The 13,619-nt window shown below is 36.1% G+C and overlaps 1 protein-coding gene and 1 long non-coding RNA gene across 2 annotated transcripts; both read left to right on the top strand.

The window, feature by feature from the left end:
• Nucleotides 1–7,189: 7,189 nt before the first annotated feature.
• On the top strand, nt 7,190–8,221 carry LOC121978295. The gene has a single exon (XM_042530660.1). The coding sequence runs from the start codon at nt 7,190–7,192 to the stop codon at nt 8,219–8,221; it is 1,032 nt and encodes a 343-aa protein (XP_042386594.1).
• A 3,708-nt stretch (nt 8,222–11,929) lies between these two features.
• On the top strand, nt 11,930–12,263 carry LOC121977592. The gene is made up of 3 exons (XR_006110954.1): nt 11,930–11,993; nt 12,087–12,179; nt 12,248–12,263. It is a non-coding gene; the product is annotated as an uncharacterized LOC121977592 (long non-coding RNA).
• The last annotated feature ends 1,356 nt before the right edge of the window (nt 12,264–13,619 follow it).

Below are 13,619 nucleotides of genomic sequence, written 5' to 3'. Positions count from 1 at the left end.
GGATAGCCTCCCCATTGACAGCTCTCACCAGGAAGAAAAGGAAATATCAGTGGACAGAGGACTGCGAGAACAGCTTCAGCGAGCTAAAAAGAAGATTTACCAGTGCACCTATTCTAGCGCTACCCGAGAACACAAACAGCTTTGATATTTATAGTGATGCCTCTAAGTTGGGACTAGGAGCAGTGCTGATGCAAGACGGCAAGGTAATCGCCTACGCCTCCAGACAACTCAAGGATTATGAGAAGAACTATCCTACTCATGATCTTGAGCTTGCAGCAGTAGTATTCGCTCTCAAAATTTGGAGACATTATTTGTATGGAGCTCAGTGCAGAGTGTATACAGATCATCAGAGTCTGAAGTACTTCTTCACTCAGAAGGATCTGAATATGCGACAGCGCAGATGGCTAGAGCTGGTCAAGGACTACGATATAGACATCCTCTACCACCCAGGAAAGGCAAATAGGGTAGCAGATGCACTTAGCAGAAAGTCCAGTGCTGCCCTATTATCTCTAGCAGGCATGTCACCGCCCCTATAGAAAGAGATCACAGACTTCGGTCTTGAACTCATAGTTGGACAGCTCTTTACTATGACGTTAGAGTCTACCTTGCTTGGTGATCTTCAGACAGCTTAGGAACAAGATCCTGAAATTCAGAAAATCAAGCAAGGATTAGCAGAATCAGACAGTGGAGAATTCAGAGTATCTGATAGTGGGGTATTGTACTTTGGTGACAGATTATGTGTTCCAAATCAGGAGGAACTACGCAGGAAGATTCTAGATGAGGCTCACAAGACTCCTTATGCGATGCATCCTGGCTCCACCAAGATGTACCAGGACTTGAAGAAACGTTTTTGGTGGCCCGGGATGAAAGGAGACATCGCTAGATACGTTAGTACCTGTCTGACTTGCCAGAGAGTCAAGGCAGAACATCAGAGACCAGGAGGAGTTCTGCAGCCTATCCAGATCCCAGAATGGAAGTGGGAGGATATTTCTATAGATTTCATAATGGGATTACCCAGAACCACGAATGGTTTTGATACCATCTGGGTAATAGTCGATAGGTTGACTAAATCAACCCACTTCTTAGCTATCAGGATATCCTACTCCATGGAACAGCTAGCACAGTTGTATCTCAAGGAGATCGTTAGACTACATGGAGTCCCACGAACCATTATATCAGACAGAGACAGCAGATTCACATCACACTTCTGGGAGTGTGTACAGTCAGCGTTGGGCACGAAGTTAAAGTTCAGCACAATTTTCCATCCTCAGACAGATGGTCAGACGGAGCGAGTAAATCAGGTACTCGAAGATATGCTCCGAGCATATGCCCTAGATTTCAAAGGAAGTTGGTGCAAATATCTGAGCTTAGCATAATTTGCATACAACAACAGCTATCAGGCCACTATCGGTATGACACCTTACGAGGCTCTCTATGGGCGGAGGTGTAGATCTCCAATCTGCTGGTATGAGAGTGGTGAACAGAAAGAACTAGAGCTTCAGACAGATCTACTAGCAGATACCACATCAGCTATACAGCAGATCCGCCAGAGGATAGAGACAGCTCAGAGCCGCCAGAAAAGCTATGCTGATACACGGCGCAGACCTTTAGAGTTCTCAGTTGGGGATTTAGTGTTCCTCAGAGTAGCTTCCATGAAGGGAGTAATGCGTTTTGGGAAGAAGGGCAAACTAAGTCCCAGATATGTGGGACCATACCTTATCAGCAGGAGAGTTGGCAAGGTAACATATGAGCTAGAGCTACCACAGGAGATGTCAGTCATCCATAATGTATTTCATGTCTCTATGCTGAAGAAGCATATCCCAGATGCCACCCAGGTGATTGAGCCCCAGTCGGTACAAGTCCGCGAAGACCTCAGCTATGACAGTCTGCCTATTCAGATAATAGACCGAGCAGTTAAGAAATTGCGAAACAAGGAAGTACCATTAGTGAAAGTAATTTGGCAAAGTCACACAGCAGAAGAGGCAACCTGGGAGATAGAAGACAGTATGAGACAGAAGTACCCAGAGTTATTCTAAGTTCGAGGACGAACTTTTTATAAGGTATGGGGATTGTAAAGCCCAAAAATTCTCATAATAATTATTAGAAATATCCTAGTATTTTTCTGGAATTTTAGGATATTTTTATGGAATTTTTGGATTAGCGGAAGTAGCAAAAATAAATATAAAACAAAAATAGCCTACACGGGAATTGAACCCGAGACCTATTGGGTCCTACGACTTATGGTGGACTTTAGTAACCAAGTGAACCCAGCAGGGCCGTGCTGAAAGGAAAGGGAATCAATTAAATTTATATTAGAGTTGGGCGAAATTACCCACTTAATATAAATAGGGAATTAATAAGTGAGGAGTTATTAGATTTATTCGTGACTTTTCTCCTCCTCACCCTAACCTCACGCCGCCTCCTCCCTCCTCTTCCTCTCTCGGCGCACCAAGCCCTAAGGGCTCTAGGAGCACCTTTCCGGCGACGACTTCGACACGAGGACGCTTCTCTCCGCAAGAGGAACTCGTAGACGCCAGAGGATTGCCAAGAAGATCTTCTCCACCGGAAATCTAGCGATTAGAATCGTAAGAAACCTAGCACAGGAGGTAAGAAACCCCTCACCTGCAGTATAAGTAGCTCTCGTGTGATTGCATGCTCTAGTTTAGTAGTTTATGGATTTTTGGGCACATAGGGGGTGCAACAGCGCACACCAAGTGCTCGATAGTATGTTCAGCACAATTGAAAATGCGACTTAGGCATTTTAATAGTTTAGCCTAATGCGATAGAAGAATTTAATTAGTATATGCAGTTTTACTACAGCTTATATGGACTACGGTCCAATGGGTGAGCTCCCACAGTCGCCTCTAGGTTCAGACAACCTAGCTCTAGGTTCAGATAACCTAGAAATAGCAATATAAGAAAATTCAGCTATATTCAGTATTTTATTTTAGCAGAGGCACTGTACTGGATTAGATATCCATTGGGTTGGGCTCCCACAGTCGTCCCTAGGTTTAGATAACCTAGTAAACCCTACTAAATTCGAGACTTGCAAACCCGGGTCTAGTTAGGGATGCGCGCATAGCATGTACAGTTGTCGGGCCCATCAGCAGTTTGATTATGTATTTTAATCTATTATGATAAGTAGTTTTCAAAACTCACAAATCAGTCATGAATACAGTTTAAATTCAGTTCTAGCTTAGTTTGATTTTAGCTCGGTTCACATTTCAGTTTAGCTCTCATTATTGATACATGTGATAGTTCTATGATTAGATTTAGTTACTATGTTGTATAATACCATGCCATGCTCTCACCTGTTCAATATGTATTTCAACCAGCATGTTTTCAAATCATAAATTGCATCGTGTGCATGGTTTTAGTGAGGTAGATGGTTTCTTACTAAGCTCTCAAGCTTACAGATACTTTTTCCTTATACTGCAGATAAAGGTAAAGGAAAAAATGGACTAGTGGGGGCTGGAGGTCAATGCAACGATGAAGATGTGTGTGGATGGAGCTTGGAATAAAGACCTTGGGAGAACTAGAACATTTAAGAACTTAGCATTTCTTTTTATGTTCTTTTTGTTTGTTTAGTCGTCTAAATGCATGGAATTATAGAAAACCTGTTTAGGTTGTTAGTGATCATGTTTGGAATGTTAGTTGTTTGCTATTAGAATGCTTCCAGTTGTTTTAGAACTTGTGTGGGTGGTTGAGGCACTAAAAAGTGCTGAAATCAGGCTTCTGGTACGAAATCAGAATCCCAATCGATCGGCCGATCGATTAGAGGCTTCTCAATCGATCAACCGATCGATTAGAGGCTTCTCAATCGATCAACCGATCGATTGAGAAGTTCGTACCGCTAACAGTAGGCCTCTGGATCGATCAGCCGATCGATCCAGCAAATTCTGTCGCGAACAGAAGGCTCTGGGATCGATCACTGGATCGATTGGCCAGTCTGGATCGATCAGCTGATCGATCTAGAATATTTCTCGAGCACAGTAGCGTGCTGGATCGATCACTGGATCGATCCAACCTAAGCCCCACATACAGTAGCCTGCTGAATCGATCACCGGATCGATTCGACCCTTCCAATCGATCTGTGGATCGATTGGGAGGCCTGAAATCAGCCGGGAAACCTTTAGTCCAGCTCCTTGACCATGAGGGATGTAAAATATATTATGAATGACTTAGATTACACCCTCTAGCACATATAGAATAAAGAAATGATAATAGTTAGCAAAATTTTAAATAGTACAGTTTCGCAACTAGGTTTAATGATGGTCAGGGGATAGTTTAGCACAGCATAATGTGACGGTCCGACCTTACAGCTTAGTTAGTAGAAGGCTGGTAGTCACACTGACGACTTTCTTAACCATGAATGAGAGATAATGATCGACAAGATATAACAACCAAGGGTCCAGTAGGATACTCGAAATACTGCACTATGGTATAATCTTACCAATGTATATGCATTAGCCTATATAACAAGTAAGGGTCTACTAGGATGCTCAGTGTCCTATACTATGATATAATCCTACTAATATATAGACAGAAAATAGATAATCAGGTCCCCAAATTACTAGTCATCTAGTGTTAATATCTCAACTAATTCTATGGTATCATCACATATATAATAAACAACGGGGTCAATATCAAGTAATCCTAGGTGTTGATCCATAGGGAAAAGCTTAGTAGAATACGTTATCCTTTTACTAGGGAGTGATTTCCATCAAGTATAGGTCAGGATGATCACACTAGTATATATGCCCTCGCACCAGTATACAACTATACTACATATAATATTAGTGACCTATAGGCATGAGCCTAAGTATATAACCATAGTATAGTATAAATTCATGAACATAAGCTATAGGCCTAAATAACAACAAGGGTATATTAGGATACTCAATATCCTATACTACGGTATGAAATAACAAACAAAAGTTTAGTGAGATGCTCGATATCCTACACTACGGTATGATCATCCCAATAATAAATACAAACTCAATCATCTACCAAGGGATCTAGTAGAATATCTGATGCCCTACACTATGGTATGATAATATCATACATATCTATAAACACAATCATGAATATCAAACATAACTGCATACCCATCAATAATAAGTTAATATATAAGGATAAACAATACGATATCAAACTCAGGAGTAAAATAGGGCATACTTAAGGTAAGGGAGTAACTGCGACCTTATCAAAACATGGTAGTAAGTAATCATGCACTATAATATTAATCAAAGCTATCAAAAAAATAAGTAGGATCTACTCACCTCAAATGTAGATCATCTTAACCATCTTCAAATCTTCAAGTCAAAGAATCTGCCTCTAGCTCGAATCCTACAAGTATTAGAAGAAAAGCCAATCTAAGTAAAACAATAATTTTGGTCATCAACCTATTGTTTAATTTCTATGTTAATTTATTAATTCCTCCATCAATTTAATTATAATTTAATCAAGTAACCTATAATATTATTAAACATCTAATCTATCCATTAATCTCAATTAATCATTTAAACCAACATAATTAATTATCTAGCTTACCATTTCAATTAATCAATAATCTTGATTAATCATCCCATACTCTTAATTAACTCATAAATTCTTAAGCTAATTTGTAGCTTGATAAGAAATCTTATTTAACTGATTCATATCGATTATTCAATCCATAACTACATAAGTTATAATTTATCTCATTTACTCATAGTTAATTAATCTCTTAATAATTAACCTGAAGCTAATTAACTATCATTAATCAAAGCTAATCATTATACTAATTAAGCAATAATAAATGGTTACCTAACTTTGCCTTCTTCTTCATCAGCAGCCACTACTAAAAAAACTGTTTTTAACGACGAATATTAACGACGGTATCAAATACCGTCGTTATTGGTGGTTCAACAACGACGGTATTTAGTGCCCGTCGTTGATGTGTATGCATTAACGACGGTATTTATTCGTGTCGTTAATGCCAAAGCATTAACGACCGTATTTGTTATTTTGGTCGTTAATGTCATGCTTTTAACGACAGGATTTCCTCCTGTCGTTATTGTAAGATCTTTAACGACGGGATTTTCTCCTTTCGTTATTGCAACATTATAACTAGTTAAGAAAAAATTATAAAAATAATAAAAAATAAAAAATAAAAAATTATTAAAAATAGAAAAAAAAAATTCAGAGACTTTGAAAAGTGAGACTTACATTAAATTGAAAACATTAAATTGAAAACACAAAATTATCTCCTATTCCAATCCAATGATTGTGATAAATCAAATTAAAGATACTTAAACTATTTTCTAATCCAATGGTTGAGATGACTTTTGACTCAAATAAAATAAAATGATAACATTAAAATCTACCCTCATCAAATCCAACCCACGCTCATTTTTTCCCCTAAATGCATCCAACCTTATTTTTGCCACCTATATACATCTAAGCCCCCAAATTCCCCCAACTCCTTTGCGCGCGCGTCTCTTCATCTTCCTCGTCTTCTTCCATTGCCGTCGAGCTCAAGATATTAGCAGATCCGGCGGGTAGTAGGGGTGTGCAAGTTCGACGGGCAGCAGGGGCGTGCAGGTCCGGACGGCAGCAGGGCTTGCGCGATTCTTCATCTTCCTCACGTTTTATCGTTGCTATTGAACTTGAGAGATCAGCAGGTCCGGTGGTCAGCAGGGTGCACACGACTCTTCATCCTCCTCGAGTTCTACTGTTGCCGTCGAGCTCAAGAGATTAACAGGTTCGGCGGGCAGCAAGGAAACCCTATTCCTGCAGTTTCATTGTTAGTTCCCTGTAGTTATGTGTCCCCTTCCACCTCTAGGGATTTGAGCACGCAACGACGACTCCTCACTGAAGTTCCACATTCGCAGAGAAAATCAAGAGATCGACAGCCCGACGGCAATCTCCAAGCTTCTATTTCAGGTGAGAAAATTTTCTTTCATCCTTTCTATTACTGCTTTTATTTTCTCTTCATTTCAATGGAAGGATCCTTATAATGATTACTTGTATTCCTCTTCGTTTTCTACCATAGTGATCCTTATAATCTTAATTATTTGTATTTTCTCTTAGTTTTCTATGGCAGGGATCCTTAGAATCTGATTACTTGTATTTCCTCTTCATTTTCTGCAGTAGGGATCCTTGAATCTGATTTATAGTTACATTTGTCCACCTTTTTGAATATAGAATGGCACCCGATAAGAAATGGATGGATTTTATTAATGATCGACTTGGTGAAGCATATGGACAGGGGATTGAAAATTTTTTAGACTATGCTTTTGAAAGAACAAGGGCAACAAATGAAATTCGATGCCCATGTGTTAAATGTGCAAATGCACAATTTGGGTCTAGGGAATCTGTTAAAATGCATTTGATTGTTTATGGAATACTTCAAAATTATAGATTTTGGTATCATCATGGAGAAAAGCCAGAGGATGATTTGGAACTACACAATTCAGAAACTGAAGTAGATGATAATGATCACTTAATGGAAGATCTTCTAAGAGATTTACATCCACATTATGATGATTCAAAGTGTGCTAATATTAGTGAGGAGCCAAATGATGAAGCTAAAATTTTTTATAGATTATTAAATGATTCAAAAGAACCTTTGTACCAAGGATCAAGGGTTTCAAAATTGTCGGCATTAATCAAGTTACTTCATATAAAAAATGTTGGACAATGGACAAATAAATCATTTAGCATGTTGTTGCAATTGTTGAAGGAAGAAATATTACCAGAAAATTTTGATCTTCCAGATTCATATTCTGATGCTAAAAAGTTTATTAGAGATATTGGCCTTTCTTATGAAAAGATTGATGCATGTAAAAATAATTGTATGTTATTTTGGAAAGACCATAAGAACTTGGATTTTTGTGAAGTGTGTGGAGTATCTAGATGGAAGGAGGATAGGCATAGTGGGGGAACTCAATTCAAAGCTAATGGAAAGAAGATTCCAAAGAAGATATTACGTTATTTCCCACTAAAACCAAGGTTGCAAAGGTTATTTATGTGTTCAAAAACTGCCCCTTACATGAGATGGCACAATGATGCAAGGGTTGATGATGAAATTCTAAGGCATCCAGCTGATTCTATGACATGGAAATCATTTGATGAAAGATATAAAGATTTCTCCTCAGAGGCTCGCAATGTGAGACTTGGTCTCGCAAGTGATGGGTTTCAACCATTTGCAAATGCAAAAACAACATATAGCATTTGACCTGTGATCCTTATTCCTTATAATTTACCACCATCAATGTGTATAAACTTGTCTAACTTCATTTTATCCATGTTAATTCCTGGTCCAGAGAGTAGTGGAGATGCAATTGATATCTATTTGCAACCGTTGATCGATGAATTGATTGAGTTGTGGCACACTGGAGTAGAAACTTTTGATACATCAACTTCTCAAAATTTTACTTTACGTGCTGCTTTGTTGTGGACAATTAATGACTTCCCGGCATATGCAAATTTATCTGGATGGAGTACAAAAGGAAAGTTAGCATGTCCTTGTTGTAATAAGGATACTTGCTCAATGAGATTGACAAATGGTGGTAAAGAGTGTTATATGGGGCATCGACGTTATCTCCCATTAAACCACAAATGGCGCAAGGATAAGCATTCCTTTGATGGTACAGTTGAAATGAGATTGCCGCCTAAATCATTTTCTGGAAAAGATATTTTAAGTCAAGTTCAGGATTTGGAAGGCATAATCTTAAGTAAGGATACTACTAGAAAGACAAAAATATCTCATGATAAACGGGGTGATAATTGGAATAAGAAGAGTATATTCTTTGAGCTACCATATTGGGAAACATTGTTATTAAGGCATAATTTGGATGTGATGCATATTGAGAAAAATATATGTGACAGTGTTCTTGGAACAATTATGGATATTAAAGGCAAGACTAAAGATAATCACAAAACACGTCTTGATTTACAACTCTTGAATATAAGGCCTGAATTACATCCTGTTGCAATAGGAGATGATCTTGAGTTTCCCACTGCACCTTACGCATTGTCCTCTAGTGAGAAACATCAGCTTTGTTTATTTCTTAAACAATTAAAAATGCCTGATGGCTTTTGTTCAAACATTGCGGATTGTATAAATGTTAGGGAGAACAAAGTTTCAGGTTTAAAGAGTCATGATTGTCACATCTTACTAGAATATCTTATTCCTCTTGCAACACGTGGATTACTTTCAGAATCAGTGTATGAAGCTCTTGTTGAGCTATCAATGTTCTTTTCTAGTTTGTGTTCCAAATCACTAAAGATGGAAGACTTGAAACAACTTGAAAGACAAATTCCTATCACACTTTGTAAGTTGGAAAAGATTTTTCCACCCTCATTTTTTGACATCATGATACATTTGCCGATTCATTTAGCAATGGAAGCTATGCTTGGGGGACCTGTTCAATATCGATGGATGTATCCAATAGAACAAAAGTTGAGTACTTTCAAATCATATATTCGAAATAAAACTCATCCAGAGGCATCAATTGCTGAGGGTTATATAGCAAATGAGTGTATCAGTTTATGCTCAAGATATTTCGACACATCTGATTTTGGATGTATGGAAAGTAATGATGGTTTATCCATATTTTCATCCATTGAAGAGTTATCAACAGGAATAGCATGCAATTTGGATCGTGTTGACCAAGAGCGAGCTCACATCTACATATTAAAGAATTGTGAAGAAGTTCAATCATTTTACAAGTATGAAACTATAAACTTATTCTTCCATATTGTTTTTTTTAATTATGATTAACCTCTAAATTTCCTATGTAGTGACTACTTGCAAATCCGTGCTTCTAGTCATTTGGTTTTGTCCGATGAGGAATGGGATAAACAATTTATTAACTGGTTCAGAGTTAGAGTAAGTGAGATTTTTAATGCACATACATGTCTTTGTTTTCACTAATAAATTATATCTTGAGAGTAAGAATTTTTTTCTTTCAAATTTGATAGGTCGAGAGGTTACATAAAAATGACAAAACCAAAAAAATGAAAGATCTGCTTTCTTTGGCACGTGGGCCTACACAGTATGGGAAGTCATTTGTATGTTGTAAAGTAAATGGATATAAATTCCATACTGAAGAGCACAGCAAGGGCCTAAGGACACAAAATAGTGGTATTCTCGTTGTTGGGAACTATGGTGCAGAAAATATTGATTATTATGGAGTGTTATCACATATTATTGAATTACAATTTCTTGGTGAAAGGCGAATTGTGGTTTTCAAGTGCAAATGGTTTGATGTGCATTCTAGAGAAAGAGGGATCAAAGTGGATAAATATGGTTTTGTTAGTGTAAATTGTCAACGGATTTTGAAATCAAATGAACCTTTTGTATTGGCCATTCAAGCATCGCAAGTGTTTTATGTGATAGATAATACCTCAAAAGGTTGGCACATAGTGACAAAAACATCTCCTCGATACTCATATAATATGTTGACGAAGAGATATTCAATGCCTACAAATATAGATGATATTCCCGAAGCTTATCAAAATTAAGGATAGAATAATATAAATCTTTATTTGCTTTGTGTAAGTGTTAGTGTTTTAAACTACTTTGATTCTATTTATATTATTCTTTTCATTTAACTAATATGATAATGTATTTGTTGTAGGATCATGGACTCTCAAAATTCATCTTTGGGTACTAAGAGGAAGCTATTTATAGCACCAGGTTCTTTAGCTCGAGGTCGTGGCAAAAACACAAGGCATTTAGGATTGTCTGGACAAAATCATGTTTCTAGATCAATTGAACATGAGCCTTCTTTGGTGAACACATATAACAATGATATGCAATGTGTGTCTGAACAAGTCGACCATGTGGAAGACTCTCAAGCTCAAATGGAATCTAGCCAAGGTATCAAAAAGTAATTTATAGTGTGGTAAAAATATTTTCATGTTTAGACAAATCATTTTCATGTAAATCTAAACTAATTATTTTCATGTTTAGACAAATCATCTACTCAACAAAATTTGAACAAGCGAGGTAAAAATAAGTGTGGTATTGTGTGTAAATTGAAAAATGGAGAGAAACTTCTTATAAATTTCTATATGGGTCGAGCTGTTGGGTTGAATCATCAAGCCTTTACAAGACATTTGGGTATAATTATAAGAGATGGAAATATATGCCCAGTTCGAGTTCTTGCGTGGAATAAAATTGGTGAAGATGCTAAAAATCACATGTGGGCTGCTGTTACGGTGAGTTTATTACCAATCTTTAATACTTCCTATAAATTTCTTAGGAGAAGTTCTCTTTGAATGTGTCACTATCATTATGTATGTAGGTTCCTATTATATAGTTATGGATTTGATGCATTTCTATAGGAGACTTGATCTATGCTTATTTTTGTAAAGCTATGTGATTTATACTTTCTACAGCTAAGATTTAGATGCATCATATCATGATATATATTGGCATATAATTTCAGATATATGGAATTATCTGTGCAAGTAGTCCTTTATTTTTGCCACCGTGGATGGAATTGTATCCATATCATAGTTTATTGATTGGACTCAAACCAAATCATATAAAATATTCCTTTATTGCAAGGTAGTCCTTTATTGATGTTCCTTTTAATCATATTTTTGTGTTTTGAATCTTCACAAAATAAAACAATTTGCATGGTTATTATATGAAATATCTTATGCCCTTTTAACAGACAAGTTATGTCATATTATTTCAACATGTGCTTAAAATATTTAATACTAACCAATTTTTTTATTATATGAAATATCTCATTATTATATGCTTACCAACAAATTTTCAGGATAAGTTCAAAAATGATGATATTGAGCTATATCGTGAGGCAACCCTTAAACATATGCAACAATTATGGAAGAATTGGAGATGCGAGATGAACTCCAAATTTGTAAAACCATGCAAAACACGTCAAGAAGTTTTACAAAATGTTCCCAAGGGAATGGATAAACAAGATTGGGAATGGTTGGTTAAAGAATATTTTTTAAGTGAAAGTTTTCAGGTTATTCTTATCTCATCTTTTTTATGTTATAAATTACTTTTTTAATTTAAATGCATTTTTTATAAAATTATACTAATATTAATATATTTGCAGAAAATGAGTAAAACAAATACACAGAATAGATCCTTGAAATCTATGCCACATCGAACAGGAAGCAAGCCTTTTAGGCAATTGGCATATGAAATGGTAAGACATATTTTATAAGGATTTTATATTAATTTAGACATAAAATTGTGTCTTATTAATATTTATAGGGAGGAAAAGATGGACAACCTCCAGATTTTGCATTAATGGTTTTTGAGACACGAAAAAAGGGAGACCATATTGTTGATCTTGATGCAATTGAAAAATATGTGAGTATATAACATTTTAATTCATTTCTTCACATGATATTTGATTCATCATAGATTTCAAAATCTTTTAACTTATTGAAGGATGAGATTTGTGAAGTTGTTCGAGAAGATTCTTCCTTGTCAAATATTCAACTTGTTGAGAAATGTTTTGGACCTCAATGACATGATCATGTTTTTGGCCATGGAGGAGGAGTGAGGCCTAAAGATGTGAGAGGACCTATTGCGTCAAAGCAAGAACTTCATCACGAGAATGTCACACTACGTGAGAAAATGAATAATATGGAATCTGAATTTAAAGCTTTTAAGGAGTTGATGCTGAAAAATTTACCACCTAATGCGCAAGTGAATGCATCGGTTTCAAATACTATTGAAGGTTGAATTAGTTACTTTAATTTTTTTTTACTATTTCTTGTTTATTACTTGATAATGAGAATGAATAGTTTTGTTCATTTTGAGTTGTAAATGCTTCATAGGCGCACAAGCAATTGGTGAAGAACAATAGAATGAAGGTTCATAGGCACAAAAGCAATTGGTGAGGAACAAATAGGCTCATCTTAGTAATTGACAGGTATTCTTTAAAACACTTTTCATACTTTGTTGTAATGTTATGGAATATGTAATATCTTTTACATGTTAGGAAATAATACTTTTCAAAATAGAATAAAGCTCACTGATTTTTTTTTAAAAAGAGAAGCTTTGTCCAGCTCACATGCATGTCATAGCTTACATTTGATTGTTGATCTGCATATGTCGCACATTTTTTTTTCTGTACATCTACCCTATCACCAATTGTTTTCATACAGCAATTGCAATATTAACCGTTCATTGGAGGTAGATGGGGTAAGTTACTGATGGATCAACAAAGTTAAAAGATTTTTGTACCTTACTACTGGACTTCACATGAACATCGTTGCATTCCAATTTTAGAATTGCCATGTCTATTGCTACATATGGGCAATCACATTTTCGTTGAATAACCATAGCCTCTCTCACTAATGGTTCCTTAACATCATTTCCAAATAAATTTTGTACCTTGTTTCTACCATTTATAGTAAGTTTGCTATTTCCAGTAGTTTGTATGTAAAGATTTCTAAGTTATGTTAAAGTTTTTATTGTGATACTCATTTTTTTTATATTTATTACAGGTATTGAAGCTTGGAAGGGGAATAGACTTTTTGAAGTTTTTGAGAATGTCAACATTTTGCATAGGAAGACTTTAGATAAATGAATACTTTTGATGTAATAGATGTTAATTTTGTTGGATGATAACTAG

Source organism: Zingiber officinale, chromosome 4B (assembly GCF_018446385.1).
Source record: "Zingiber officinale cultivar Zhangliang chromosome 4B, Zo_v1.1, whole genome shotgun sequence".
Taxonomy (NCBI): domain Eukaryota; kingdom Viridiplantae; phylum Streptophyta; class Magnoliopsida; order Zingiberales; family Zingiberaceae; genus Zingiber; species Zingiber officinale.
This window is presented reverse-complemented; position numbering and strand designations above follow the sequence as displayed.